The following is a 16,576-nucleotide window of genomic DNA, read 5'->3' as shown; positions in this document are numbered from 1 at the left end:
TTTTAACCTGCTGCGTTTTATTCGGTAGCCTAGGCTGTTTACGAGCTGTGTTTTCTTTTAATATTACCCTTATTTGTTGACGGATATTCTCACGGCTTTTGCAACAAGTGAACCATATAGATTTTTGGTGATGGACAACTTGGCCAATCTACCCCAGGCCGTGTGTCTTCTTTTCAGCCTCATCTATGCCCTTCTATGTGTCTGTCTGTCTGTGTCTGTGTGCGTGTGTGTGCTTGTATGTCCAGTGGTGGATGGTGCTCTGCCACTAGGGTCTGTCCTCTCTCCCCTTCCTGCACCCCATTCAGTCCCCCAGGGGGCTGTGGATCCCGGTAGAGAGTACGCTGTGCGCAATTGGCTGCCGCTTCTCACCGGTGTGTGTGTGATTGGTTGTCTGTGAATTGTACCTGTGTTAAATTGTAAAGCGCCTTGGGAATTTGGAAAGGCGCTATATAAATCGAACATTCATTCATTCATTCATTCATTCATTCACCTGGTCTACCCTAAGGGCATGAAAAACACTTTCTGCTTCATGCAGCAAGTAATGCTCAAAATTGGTAGTCGTGAACTGCCACCCAAACTTCAGACTTAAAAAATCAACTTGTAGTGTGAAACTACATGTTTCTGTGTTTGTTTTTGCTCTTGTGTGCTGTTTGTGGTGTCCACATGATGGCCTACAATTCATGTTCTCTTTTACTTACTAGTCAGAATGTCTTTAGTACCAGCAGTAGTTTAGAGAAGTCATTTTCTCAGTGTCCAAGTAGTGGTTAATGTAAATTACTGTAATGTATAAGTAATTTTAAGTAAATACTACTGAACAGAAATAAGACAAAGTATTTAGTCTTTCTTTTTCACTAAATATTTGTAATCAAAATAAAAAAGATATATAAATCAATATTTTATTTCTTGAACTCAAAATACAATGTAGTCAGTCATGGCCTGGTGGTTAGGGAACTGGTCTTGTGACCGGAGGGTCGTGGGTTCGATTCCCAGACTTAACATTTTCATTGCACATTACTTACATTTTTTAGTAAACTCAACTTATCCGGGCTTACAGTGCAAATGGCTGCCCGCCTACTCGAGAGATACTGATACGAGGAGAGACAAGCCTTTCCCGACATCCATCCTGGGACAGCCACCTCCTGCCTAGCCAGCTATGATGAAGGATCAACCCACTGCCCTGACTAACCAGTGTGGATGAAGGATAAACCCACTGCCCTGGACCCTCTCACCACCACAAATTCTTCCCTGCTATGGCTGTATGTATTTGAGTCTCCATGGACCTGGACTACTAATACCAACCATCAAGACATTTAGGACTGAATAGAAATTACATAGAGAACTCATGTATATAAATACACACAAAGATGGTTATTTATCCTTCCCATCTTTTCTTTGTTTTTGTATCTCTCCAATTGTTGTTATGGTCATTTGCGTTGGCCAGAGGCAGATGTGTTCCCCCCTGAGTCTTGGTTTCTCAAGGTTTCTTCCTCATGCTCTTAGGGAGTCTTTCACTGCCACTGTCCCCGCGCTGTGGAGGAGAATGTACGAGAGAAGGAGATTTTCACCTAGAGAAATTTGAAATGTAATCTATCAAGGTGAAAAAAGGACAAAAGAAACACCAGAGCATCTTCCAAGAACAAAACCGAGAGTTTATTTTTAACTACAGCTGAAACTGAGCGGAACTTCAGCAGCGCACCGGTAAGGCAGAGCAACAGCTCTGCGTTTCTAATGGCAACGGAGTAGCAGCGACCGGACAGTTGTTAGCAAGCGCTAACACAACAAAACCACAAAAACAACAAAATAACGGTGCCGATACATACAACTGACAACAGACAGACAGACGGTTAAGGACAACATCACCCAAAAATGAAAAAAATGGTTTCCAACGGCCATTCGTTAAGTAGAACTTGCTTCCCTACATACCAAACCATTGAGATTGTGTCTGTTAACCGTGGCAGGTATAGGAATAACAGGGCGATATGTTTAAAAAATCTAATTAAAATTAAATTATAATTTAATTATAATAATCAACATGAAATGAGCAGCAATATTAAGCTAAGGCTAGGACTTCTAAACATTAGATCGCTTGCATCAAAAGCTGTGATAGTAAACGAAATAATCTCAGATAACAGACTAAATGCACTCTGTTTAACTGAGACATGGGCTAGAGTAGACGAATATGTAAGTTTTATTGAAGCAGCTCCTCCTGGATACAGTTATGTTCATCAGCCCCATATCACAGGGCGTGGAGGTGGAGTAGCCACAATATATGACACAGATATAGGTTTTACTGTAAAACCAACCACCTCTATTAACTCATTCGAAGCTTTGATAGGTGAAATAGGCAATAAAACAAAGCTTAAACTAGTGACCATCTATCGACCACCGGGTCCTTACTCAGAATTTCTTAAGGAATTTGCTGAGTTTCTTTCGGAATTAGTCCTAACAATTGAAAGATTTGTAATTGTGGGTGATTTCAACATTCATTATGAAAATGAATCAGACCCACTGAAAACCGCATTCGATTCCATCCTAGACTCAGTAGGTATAGCCCAAAATGTGACAGGACCTACTCACCGCTGTAAACACACCTTAGACTTAATACTTACTTACGGATTAAACATAGAACATTTGGCAATTATCCCCCAAAATATCCCCAGATCATTCCCTACTAGTATATGAAATAGCTTTATACGATGTACATCAGATGCGCCATACAAAAACCACGCGCACTATCACATCCGACACTGCAGCAACATTTATAAACTTACTGCCAGAGCTACCGAACACTATGCCACTGCAGCCCAATGAATTAGAACAGGCAACACAACAGTTTTATTCCACACTCTGCAATACCTTAGACAGTGTAGCTCCAGTTAAAACAAAATTAATTAGGGAGAAAAAGCTTGCACCATGGTATGACGACCACACTCGTCTTCTAAAACAGGCAGCTCGAGCAGCGGAGCGCAAATGGAGATCCACCTCACTAGAAGTATTTAGAATCGCATGGAAAGACGCCATAGTCAAATATAAACATGCCCTAATAAAAGCTAGAGCCTCATATTATTCGACACTAATAGAAAACAACAAAAATAACCCTAGATTTCTCTTCGCGACTGTATCAAAACTAACAAGAAATATCAATGACACTAGTTCTAAATACGGCACTTACACACACTAGTGATGAATTTTTAAACTTTTTAATAGTAAAATAGATATTATCCGACTACAGAGTCATAATACATCACAGCCTAACCTCCAATCCAACCCCAGTAGTATAAGTAACTACGCATCCGAAAATATTACTGAGCTAAATGGCTTCGATCCTATATCGCAAAAGAGCTCACAACACTAATTCATTCGTCCAAGCCTACATCATGTATATTCGACCCAGTTCTAACCCGTCTATTCAAAGACCTACTCCCAACTATTGCAAGGCCCTTACTTAATATGATTAACAGTTCCCTTAACCTAGGATATGTGCCCAAACAATTAAAATGCGCCGTAATTAGACCCTTGATTAAAAAACAGAATCTCAATCCGCAGATTCTAGCTAACTATAGGCCAATTTCTAATCTCCCATTTATCTCCTAAATTCTAGAAAAAGCAGTTTACAATCAGTTAAACCATTATCTCCAATCAGATAGTATCCATGAAAAGTTCCAATTTAGACCGAACCACAGCACTGAAACAGCTTTACTGATTTACTGATAGTGAATGATTTACTGATATCGTCAGATAATGGGCTCATCTCGTTCCATATACTGTTAGATCTTAGCGCAGCTTTTGATACTGTAGACCACAACATTTTGCTGGATCGACTAGAAAACACAGTAGGTTTTAAAGGAGTTGCACTCTCCTGGTTTAGATCATATCTGACCGACCGCTTCCAATGTGTAAGTGTTAATAATAAAACATCTAAATCTGTTCAGGTTAAATATGGTGTCCCACAAGGGACAGTCCTAGGACCACTTCTATTCACACTTTACATGTTACCCTTAGGCGAGATTATGCATAAGCACGACATCAGTTTCCACTCCTACGCAGACGACACCCAACTATATTTATCGGCTAAACCCGATGATTTAGGTGTAAACAGTAAAATCGAGAAGTGTGTAGAAGAGATAAAACATTGGATGGCGTGTAACTTTCTAGCACTAAATCCAGATAAAACAGCTAATAATAGTTGGCCTGGTAAATCGATAAACAAACTCCAGCTTGTTCAGAACGCAGCAGCGCAAGTTTTAACGAAAACTAAAAAATTTTATCACATTAGCCCCGTACTATCGTCATTACACTGGCTGCTAGTTAGATTCCGTATTGACTAGGGGTGGGCATAGATTAATTTTTTAATCTAGATTAATCTCACTGAAATCTTGAAATTAATCTAGATTAATCTAGATTCATCTATATTAAAATGGCTCATATGCCTGCTACCCAAGTAATGACTAAAAGTCAGTTTTTGAGATAGGATTTCTTAATACAGAGGGTGCATTAGACCAGGGGCTCATCTCCTGTTTCCAAAATGCATCAATGACTGCTTGAGGAAGCTGTTCTACTTTGATACTTTACTTTAGACTATCATGGAAAAGCAGCCTTATTGAATATAAGCATGCCCTCCATACGGCAAAGTCCTTATACTTATCGGCCTTAATAGAAAAACATAAAAACAATTCAGGACTCCTTTTTAAAACTGTTTCCAGCCTTACGAGGAGTCATGAACAAAACAATTCTCTTATTCCACTAGAGTGTAGCAGTAACAATTTTATGAAATTCTTTAATGATAAGATTGATAAAATTAGGGAAAACATTAGTAGTGCTATCTCAGAGCCTGTCAACATGCCAATGCACCTTGACAGCTGTCTGGTCAGCTCTGATGCCCTGTTAGAGTCCTTCTCCCCAATTGGTCGTGAGGAGATTATTTCACTGGTGAAATCTGCTAAACCCTCCACATGCATACTAGATGCTGTACCAACACATCTACTTAAAGAATTACTGCACAGCAATGTAGAACCGTTGCTTACTATAATAAATTATTCTCTGAGCCTGGGCTACATTCCCAGTTCATTTAAACTTGCAGTCATCAAGCCGCTAATTAAAAAACCTGGTCTTAACCCCCAAGAACTGTCCAACTATAGGCCAATTTCTAATCTGTCATTCATATCCAAAATTTTAGAGAAAGTGGTTTCTTCACAACTCTCTTCCTTCTTACAGACAGAACATGTCTTAGAGTTATTTCAGTCTGGATTTAGAGCTCATCACAGCACTGAAACAGCACTAACTAAAGTACTGAATGATCTCTTAATATCCTCTGATAAAGGACACATTTCGTTTCTCATACTGCTAGACCTCAGTGCTGCTTTTGACACCATTGATCATAATATTATACTTAATAGACTGGAGACACTCATTGGCATAAGAGGTCAAGCACTCTCCTGGTTCAGGTCCTACCTGACAGATCATTACCAATTTGTGCTAGTAAATAACAAATGCTCTGAGCATTCTAAAGTAAAGTATGGTGTCACACAAGGATCTGTACTGGGCCCCATATTATTCTCATTATATATGCTACCACTGGGCACTATCATTCGTAGGCATGGTATTAGCTTCCATTGCTACGCAGATGATACTCAGTTGTATATATCTTCTAATCCAGATGATACCACCACAACACAAAGATTGAGAACTGCGTCCAGGATATTAAAAACTGGATGGCGTCTAATTTTCTTAAACTAAATTCTGACAAGACTGAGGTACTGATTCTTGGGCCTAAAGCTGTTAGAAGCAATTGGGCTGATATTCCCCTTACCCTAGATGGTTTTTCAGTAACACCAAAATCTACTGCAAAAAGTTTAGGTGTCACTATTGATTCTGATCTTTCATTTGACACACATGTATGCAATGTCACTAAGGCTGCCTTTTTCCATTTACGTAATATTGCCAAGCTGAGACACTTACTTTCATTAGCTGATGCAGAGAAGCTAGTTCATGCTTTTGTCTCGTCGAGATTGGACTACTGTAATAGTCTTCTAATTGGATGCTCTAAACAGTCCATAAAGAAGCTACAACTTGTACAAAATGCCGCAGCTAGGAATGAAAGCCTGGCATTCATCAACAGACATTTACAGTGACAATATCAAAACCCAGAACTTTCAATTCTACCTTTTACCTAGTCTGATTGTGTGAATTATGTGTGACTTGTGTATTTGTGTGTTAACGGGCCGCCCAATGGAGGATGGGTTCCCTTTTGAGTCTTGGTTCTCCCGAGGTTTCTTCCTATTCCCCACCATCATAGGGAGTTTTTCCTCGCCACTGTCGCCTTTGGCTTGCTCATTAGGGTTCTGGACCCATAGTATTGTTAACCTTGTAAACCCTGTAAAGCTGCTTTGCGACAACTTGAGTTGTTAAAAGCGCTATACAAATAAACTTTGATTGATTGATTGATTGATACTTGAAGAAAAAAAAACATACTCAATAAAATGTAGGCTACTCGTGTTCAAAGGTTTATTCAGCTAAACATGATATTTGAAATGTAAGCCAACATTTAGTACATTTAACCTCACGGACGTAATTTTCAAAAGTCAGTTTTGGTCCTCTGTAGTTTTAATGGTTAAAAAGAAATATTTAAATAGCGACGAATCTAGCGCTAGGACCATGCAGAAAACAACCGCAACGAGCTCCACTCCGGTAACACTTTACGTTTCTAAAAATGAATTTTCCATGAAGCAAACCTGGCGACTTCGTGGCTGCATCCATGTAAAAACACGTACGATTTGTAATTCACAGGTTTAAAAACTCGTTCTCGCCTCTACTGTGCAATTTGGTTAGGAATACAGCCGAGCTAAACTATTAAGTTGAAAGTCATCATAGTTTGCTTACCCATTTTGACCCAGTTCCCAACCCAACTTTAAGAATAGATTAATGGCGATCATTTTTATATCGCCCAATAAGAGTATCAAATTAACGACCGCCGTTAACGCCGTTAACGGCCCACCACTAGTATTGACTATAAAATACTTTTATTAACATATAAAACACTGCATGGCTTAGCTCCAGAGTATCTTAGTGAACTTATTAATCATTACAATCCAGCACATTCACTTCATTCACAGGATGCAAGCTTATTAACTGTTCCTAGGATCAAAAAGATCACAGCAGGTGGAAGAGCCTTTTCTTTTAAAGCTCCTCAACTGTGGAATAATCTTCCTGCCTTTATTCGGGACTCAGACACAGTCTCAATGTTTAAAACTCAACTAAAGACTTATCTGTTTAGTTTGGCCTTTGAATAATCTGTTACATATTTACCACATCACATATCTTTCTTCTCCGAAGTTCACTTGGGGAGTAACACTGCAGTTGGAGCCTACAATTCCAGTATCATCGCTCCGACACGGAATGAAAACCTGGCGTTCATCATAAGACATTTACATTGAGAATATCAACACCCAGAACTTTCATTCTAGTTACCTTATACTTAGTCTGATTGTGTGATTTATTTGTAACTTGTGTATTAGTCTGTATAATTTGTTTTTGTGTGTTAATTTGTGTGTTAATGGGCCGCCCAATGGAGGATGGGTTCCCTTTTGAGTCTTGGTCCTCCCAAGGTTTCTTCCTATTCCCCACCATCTAGGGAGTTTTTCCTTGCCACTGTCGCCTTTGGCTTGCTCATTAGGGATTTGGACCCATAGTATTGTTAACCTTGTTATTGTTAACCTGTAAAGCGCTTTGTGACAACATGTGTTGTGAAAAGCGCTATACAAATATATTTGATTTGATTTGACTGTCGCCCTTGGCTTGCTCACTTGGGACTTGACCTCAGACACTCGTAAAGCTGCTTTATGACAACCGACAACTATTGTAAAAAGCGCCATATAGATAAATGATTGATTGTTTAGGTCCAGACAGGAACCAGACCTTCCAGCCACAGATGCAGAATAATCCTCTAATGTTTGGTGAATTATTGGTAGTCTACCCAATGATTCTAGATAGGGAAGATGTGGTGTTGAGTATTATGTTGAGGTTTGATGAGGTCACAGGAAGATGATGTGATGCGTGCATGTGCAGGAGAATGTACTAGTGTAATATAGTAAAAGAAACATACACATGTTTAAAGTTATAAATACATAAAATCCTTCTTTTTCATTCAGTCCCTATTGGCGCTGGGAAGTTCACATTGGGAAGTCAACCCATTGTCTTCTTCCCCTCACCCTACCTCCTCCCTTTTGAATTTTGTATCATATAAGGAGGTAGGGGTCATAATTTGCTTCGAATCAAATCAAGTTTATTCTTTATATTGTTTTTATAAAGAATCGAGGGATTCTGACTGAGGATGGCTGGATGGCTGACTTTCTCGTGAGGGGCTGACTTTCTCGTGAGACTCTGCGTGAAGCAAAATGGCGGCGATCTGCTGCTAGATAACAAACAACTCTTGATACCTCGGAAACTAGCACTTTTATCTATGGCTACTACCGCCACAATATAACCTATTCATCTACCTGACAATAACCGGACTATAAAGCAACACCCTGGACCAGTTAGAAAGCTTCATTGACGGATATTACACCCAGCTGTGTACAATGGACAATACGGATAACAACGCGGATTCGACTCCGGTCGCCGGCCACGATAAAAAGCGACCACGAGTCTCGGATTCTCCAAGCCCAGGTACCACAACCAACATGAACTCTGACATACAATCAGACTCACCATGCTGTGCAAACCTCGCAGTTATACTTAGCTCAATTGATATTAAACTTACCGCCATGGACACCCGGATCTCTATTGTTGAACTTATACACAAGGAATTTTCTGCTCTTCGCCAAAGTCTTAAATTCAGTCAACACCAGATCGAAACTTTGACGAAAGAAAACAATACACTCAAAAACTCAGTCTCTACACTCACATCAGAACTGGCTATTATAACTACGGACAGCAAAACCATGAAGGAAACCATTCTGGACCTGCAGACGCGCAGCATGAGAGACAATCTCATTTTTAACGGCATTCCAGAACAACCCTCAGAAGACGCAGAACAAGTAGTCAAACAATTCATTAAAACTCAACTCAAAATACCAACCACCACCGTTCAAAATATCACCTTTGCCCGTATACACCGCATAGGACCTAAATCGGACAACACCATGAATAAGCGCCCCCGCCCGATAGTCGCAAAGTTCGAACTAGGGATGCAAATGATTAATCGACTTTCGATTAATTGTCGATTAAGACGTTACTCGATCAAAAATGATTTCCAATTCGCAAAGAAATGATTCAACAAGGACATAAAGCAGTCATTATAGTAGACAAACTATACATTAATGGACAACTATACAGGAACAAGGACACTACCCACTGGCTCTACTAACTCTCTCACTCAATCATCACATCACAGCAGCCATACACTCATACACACCAACATAAACACACAAGCCAGTGAACTCTAAACAAACCTGAGGATTACCCTAATTACACAACAAAAAATATTGAATAAGTCTACGCAGTTGTCTCCAAGAAGTCTCAGCACATGTACCCTATGATCCCCCACCTCAAAATGTCTCACCCCCCTACATTTATCCTTTTCTGTTTATTTAATGTTATGCTTCCCCTTATCTGTTCCCCACCTGTTTTATTGTCACCTACTCACACACAGAAATTAACAGAACTTACATTAACAATAACACTTTGATGCCTACATTAAAATTCCTATCCTGGAACATCCGGGGAGTCGGCTCACAGGCAAAAAAAACAAAAATATTAAATCACACTTCCAAACTAGCAGACATTTGCTTATTGCAAGAAACTCATTTATCCCCATCTGACAAAAACGCACTACACTTTAAACATTTTCACCAACCATTTTCAGCTACATACAATAGTAAACAAAGAGGAGTCTCCATAATAATAAAAAAAATCTCATTTCACTCATAATACAACCATTGCAGACTCTGAAGGTCGCTTTATTATTATTAACATAACAATTAACAATCAACCTCTAACAATATGCAACTTATATGGACCCAGTATAGATAATCCAGATTTCTTCCATACCATCTTTACTACCTTAACCACAACTTTCGACCTACCTATTATTATAGGAGGAGACTTCAACTCCGTTATCAACCCATCTATTGACAGAAGTAACACTAACAACCGCATCTCACAGTCAACCGTTACCATAAACCAATTCATGGGTGATTTTGGTCTTTGTGATGGCTGGCGATTACAACACCCATCAGTAAGAGAATTCACATTTTACTCACCAGTTCACAAATCTTACAGCCGCATTGATTATTTTCTTATTAGTAATTCACTTCTACCCAACATTACAAACACACAAATACATCCTATTATCATCAGCAATCATGCCCCAGTCACTTTTACACTACTCCTTGACAAACCAAACCCTAAGAACAGATGGCGTTTCAGCACTTCCCTACTCAATGACACTCAGTTTAATACCCTTATTAAAAGAGAGTGGGCATCCTATCTGGAAATAAATGACTCTCCAAATTTGTAGGCCAAACATGAAACAGAACTAGAACATAAAATAAAACAACTTGAAACATTACATGCAAACAACCCTCAAGACGAATTTGAAAACGAAATAAGAAAATACAAAATGGAATTAAATGAAATTATTATTAAAAAAACACAATTTAAAATCCAACAACTCCGTCAAGAACAGTTTCACCATAATAACAAATCAGGGGTGGGTTTCCCGAAACGTTCGTAACTAAGTACTTCGTAACCTCGTACTTACGAATATTCTTAAATTTACAAGTGTTTCCCGAAACTCTTCGTAACTTACGTCGTTCTTATAGTCGTTCGAAGGTAAGAATCTCCAGACCCATTCGTAACTCACTAAGTACTTCTTAACTCGAAGCTCTCGTGCAGTTCTACGTCAAAAATGATAGAGGCGCTAATTTCACTCGCGCGGGTTTTAATCACGGCATTACTACATTTGCGTTTATGTGTATAATTAGCCTAGTAGCCTATTTTCTTTTGAAGTATTTACATTGCATATACCACAATGTGTCAACAGAAATCAAATGTACTACTTTGAATTATTTAGCATTAGTTTATATCTTCCCAATATTTAATTAAGTCTCTCCGTTCGTCATCGTGCAGTCAACAGCGTTTCAGACTCAAAATTAATGTATTCTTTGCAAAGAAATGGATACAAGTTGGCCTATTAAGCTTGTTTTAACTTAACCAATAAAATAGATTGATTAATCGGTAGCACATATAAGTAACTTGGATTAAGGCTAGCAATTGTGCTTGTGTGATGAACATAGCAGCTCTTCAGAGTACTGGCTTTGAATAGAAGACATAATTTAAGAAGACGACGTAATCCACGAAGCCATGTAGTTCGCCTGAATACAGAATTCTGACCGCCCTCCGATTTTATGCCACAGACTGTTCTTTCTGCAGACTGTTGGTGATGCCCACGGACTAAGCAAAGCTGACATAAATGTGTGCATGCTGTTAGTAAAGCATTGCTTCGCCATGCAGCAAATATATATATATATATATATATATATATATATATATATATATATATATATATATATATATATATATATATATATATACACACACTAGCTGACAGTGGGTATCCACTCTGAAGCTTGTATCAAATCCCCTGGTGTCCCTTCAGTAGCTGTGGGGCCCAGTATCCCCAGTGCCTTCTCCTCCTCAACAGTGAAGGCACTTGTGGACATTTGACCTCCACCAGTCTTAGCCCTCTCCTTTCTGAGTCCTGCCCCCTTATTTTTGACTTGACTACAGTTTTTTTTTGTTTTTTTCTGAATTTGAGGAACTTCCTCGAGCTATTGAAAACAGTAGGCTATACTTTTGTTTTTGGCTCAGTTCACTCGACAAAGTTTCATTTTCTCTGCTTGTTTGCCATGGTTTTGAATAACGTGTGAAAGGTTAATTGTGTGCCCTATTTATAGCCTTGATAAAAGCCTACGATCGGTCAGAATTGCAAAGGTAATAATATGTTCTACTCATTTTTTCCATATACTTGAAATGTCAACACTTATTAGTTGTTAGTTTTTATGATTGTCATTTTGCCAATGATGCTTTTTGCAATTATGAAAAAATGTATGTAAATCGGTGGTTCGGTTTTCGACTAGCGGAGATTTTCCAGTGCAACTGCAGAGGCGGAGTCAACTAAGAACTACTTAGAACTTGTTCGTAAATTTGGAGACTACGAAGGCTTTTGGGAAACACTCGTAAATTTGGCGTTCTTAAAGTTACGTCGTTATACGTCGTTAATATCCACTTGCCACACCTTAACCAAGCCCAAATGAATTCACTTGAAATACCAATATCAGAAAAAGAACTTTTAACATCCCTCATGAACATGCCCAATAATAAGTCACCCGGGCCAGATGGCTTCCCTGCTGAGTTCTATAAACATTTTTGGACCATACTCAACCCTTTATTTCAGAGATTAGTCTGATTAGTAGAAATAAAACAATGCTCAATAATCCCGGACCACATGAACAGTGCTTCAATCTCACTCATTCTGAAACCAAATAAAGACCCAACTCTACCATCTAGCTACCGACCTATATCTCTCCTAAATGTCGATCTTAAAATTATTACAAAAACCCTCACACACAGACTTGACAAAATTATCCCATCCATAATTCACCCTGATCAAACCGGATTCATAAAAGACAGACATTCATCAAATAATACACGCAGACTTTTCAATCTAATTGACTACTCAATACAACAAAAACTAGAAACAATCATCGTCAGCTTAGACGCCGAAAAAGCGTTTGACAAAGTAAATTGGTCCTTCCTCATATCCACTTTACAGAAATTTGGATTTGGAGAATTATTCATTGACTGGGTTAAAATTCTTCACACTTCACCAACAGCCACGGTAACTACTAATGGATTAATATCACAAAGATTCACATTACACAGGGGATGTAGACAAGGATGCCCACTCTCTCCATATCTATTTACTATCCTTATAGAACCACTTGCAGCAGCCATACGGCAAAATAATTCAATAATCGGTATCCAAACAAACAATGCTCATCATAAAATCTCATTTTACTATTTTTACAGAAGCCCCACAGCTCACTAAGTGAAACTATTCACCTCATAGAAAACTTTTCTAATATATCTGACTACTCAATCAATTGGCAAAAATCATCCATTCTTCCAATATGTAATAATAGCTGGGATATGACAACTAACCCACCCCCAATCCCCGTCTGCACATCTCATATCACTTATCTGGGTGTTAACATTTCCTCCAAACTGTCTGAGTTATTTACTCTCAACTACACCCCACTACTCAAAACCATAACAGACAATCTCCATCGATGGATGAATCTTCCATTATCTCTTATTGGTCGAATAGCTACAGTTAAAATGTCTATCCTCCCCAAGGTCAATTACCTTTTTTCCATGATACCCACTCACCCGACAACTCCCTGGTTTAATTCACTTGACTCAATAATCATCAAATTTTATTGGAAAAATAAACCACCAAGAATCAAACTAAACACACTTCAACAACCAAAAACACAAGGTGGACTTAACGCCCCAAATTTTTATCAATACTTTCTTTCCAATCAATTGCAATTTATATTTAAATGGATTCACCCGTACCAATCAGACAATATTCTCCTAGACTCTGAACAAGCCCACAGTCGCAATATTCCACTCTCAGATCTTCCATTCCTCAGCCAATCAGTTAAATCACTGCCTTGTTTCAAGTCTTTAACAATATCATCTGCTCTGTCAGCCTGGTGGAAATTCCATAAAATTACTAAGTCCCCCTTATCCCCATCTAAATTAACCCCTATTTGGAACAACCCTGATATTTTAAGCAACCAAAAGACACTACACTTCCATACATGGTCAAGCAAGGGTATAACGCACCTACAACATATTCTCCACAATAACACCATAGTCCCATTTAGCAGTTTAATCCAGGGGTTTTCAATTCCTCCAGAGTAATCAATTCCTTCAATATTTACAAATTAAATCAGCCATACAAGCAGGGTACAATAAATTAACTATAAACATAAACCATCCACCTTTAATCTCTGCATTAATTAACCTAACTCCCAAAAAATTACTATCTAAAATATACAAAACAATTTCCAAATCCGATAACTCTCTCTACATCCCCACATCCAAATGGGAAGTGGAATTATTGATCACCCCCGATGCCGACTTCTGGACCCAGATATGCAAAAATATTTACAGTATGTCTAATAACTCAAACTTACAATTATTACAATTCAAATTCCTTCACAGAATATACTATATTTAATATATAATATACTAATGAGAGATTATCAAAAATGGGATTCACTACTAACATCTGACACATACATCCACGCTTTCTGGTATTGTACACCCATTCAACAGTTCTGGGAAAAAATCATAAAATCCCAATCAGTCATCTTTGATTCCCACATCCCACTATCCCCTTCCCTCTGCTTACTTAATGACATATCCAACACTAATCTCAATAGCACTAATACGAAAATGCTTCTTATAGCTTTAACCATCGCCAAGAAAACAATCCTCATGAACTGGAAAACAAGACATAAAACCGACATCTCACTCTGGAAAAATCTTCTTCTGGACTATATTACTCTTGATAATACACCCGCTTCTAATACACACACAGATACAGATTCTCTCTCCATATGGGTTTCAACACTAACTTCTCTTCTGAAATGACATTGTTACCTCAGCCTGTGAGCCTCACACCCCCTTACATAGAAATACAATACATCTAAACATAAAACATACTAAAGATCTTATATGTATATGTGCACCTGAATGCACACACTAACACAAACAAACACTAAACAGCAAATATTTAACTTATATATCTGCATATATCTCACCTCACCACACCTATACACACATGGGCACATACAATCACACACTCATGGACAAACACAAAAACTGTAATATTTAAAACATCCCTCCCCCCTTTCCTCCCTTTTTTCTCCTTTGTATTATTTTACCCTTTGGTCATATGTTCTTCACCCCAGAGTATTGTTATTGTCTTGTTATATGTACTTTTGTAAATAAATAAATAAATAAATAAATAAAAGAATCGAAATTTGAAGAGAGTAGAGAAGAGACAGGGGCATGCTAACCATAACTGAAGGGTGAATTATTTCTGTTGTTAAGTATGCATAATTATATATAAAGTCATGTATAAAGTCTGAAACACGCGGGCTATGCAAATGAAGAGGGATGTGGTGGTGATGTTATTGCTGTATGTGTCTGGCTAGTCCATAAATAAAAAGCCACTGTTATTGTCAAAAAGCTGTTTAATGTTGTAGTCATATGTTTTATATTCAGTATAGTCATGCCTAGTCTCTCTCTCTCTCTTTTGAATTCTGTATCGTATGAGGAGGATATGAGGAGAATATAGAAGAGGCAGGGGTGCGCTAACCAGCACTAAATGGTAATTTTTTTCTGTTGTCAGAATAAAATCAAAAACACAATGCAGAGTCCATTTACTTACTGTGGGAGCAGAACAAACATCCACCGGTTACACTAGGGACTACAGTCGGACTAGCATGCTTTTTTGATAACACGACAGGTCCCGCTCTCTCAGCGTTGCACTGGTATCCAGTAAAATATCAAATTCATTAAAAAAAAAATTATATTGACGTATTAAAGCAGTAAATGGTCTGGCCCCACAATATACACATGAACTTTACAGAGCCTTCTACTTCAAAGCCCCCCCCCCCCAAGTTATGGAAAAGCTTCAATCTGAGATTCAGACACAGTTCCAATCTTTAAATTCAGGTTTAAGAATCACCTATTTAATCAAGCCTTCAATTAATCTAATGTAAATAAAGGTGCAGAGCCTGGGATCCCCAGTCATTGAGATTTCTGGTAATTTGAGGTGTTGATTGTTATCCAGCCACGTCATTAGATTATACATTTACTCTTTTTTTGTATAAAGTTAATTGGTGTGGTGTAACAACTTAGTGGTGATTAAAGTATGCTCGCCTGAAATACTTTTTAGCTCAAATGTACTATAATCAAAAGTGCAATTAATAAACACTTAAAGGAATGTCAAGATAGTGAATGTAATTTTACACCATCACAATAAGGCCATCATAGCTACTCACTCCAGGCTTCTTGGAAGCAAACTATATTGACTCCGCAAAAAGCAGCTACTTCCACTATCTCACTCACTCGCTTGTGCAGAGCTGTGATCTGTGAAAGAGATTTGAGTGAGTCAATAGTCAGTGGAGTCAGCATGAACAGATGAACATGTAAGACATAGGAAATGGTATCATGCATGAGCAGGTAATAACAAACCTTGCTACTTACTCAGTGATTCTCAGTGGGATTATAAGGGCTCTTCTTACCTGGTTCAGCACAGGGGCATCTGTTGGAAGAATGATCTTGTTCTGGATGAGCCCCACTCTGACAATTCTAGGTGTCCTGAGCTGTTCTGGTGCTGCCTCAAACACATACCCCTGCAGGTCAAAATCCCTCTCCAAGGCCGCATCCACTGCTTTCTGGGGTAGAATCAACTTCCTACAATTCATTGTTTACT

At 38.5% G+C, this 16,576-nt stretch overlaps 1 protein-coding gene across 1 annotated transcript in view; it reads right to left on the bottom strand.

Moving 5' to 3' along the window:
* The window catches only part of upb1 (ureidopropionase, beta), a 70,295-nt gene that overhangs the window by 48,256 nt on the left and 5,463 nt on the right, over positions 1-16,576 (bottom strand). Inside the window, exons 2-3 of the mRNA XM_076992910.1 lie at positions 16,386-16,557; positions 16,143-16,230 (exon numbers count right to left, since the gene is read on the bottom strand). Coding sequence (XP_076849025.1) covers positions 16,143-16,230; positions 16,386-16,557 — 260 coding nt within the window. The remainder of the gene's footprint in view (positions 1-16,142; positions 16,231-16,385; positions 16,558-16,576) is intronic.

Source organism: Brachyhypopomus gauderio, unplaced genomic scaffold (genome assembly GCF_052324685.1).
Source record: "Brachyhypopomus gauderio isolate BG-103 unplaced genomic scaffold, BGAUD_0.2 sc99, whole genome shotgun sequence".
Classification (NCBI taxonomy): Eukaryota; Metazoa; Chordata; class Actinopteri; order Gymnotiformes; family Hypopomidae; genus Brachyhypopomus; species Brachyhypopomus gauderio.
Note: the sequence above shows the minus strand (reverse complement) of the source record. Positions and strands in the feature narration are given on the sequence as shown.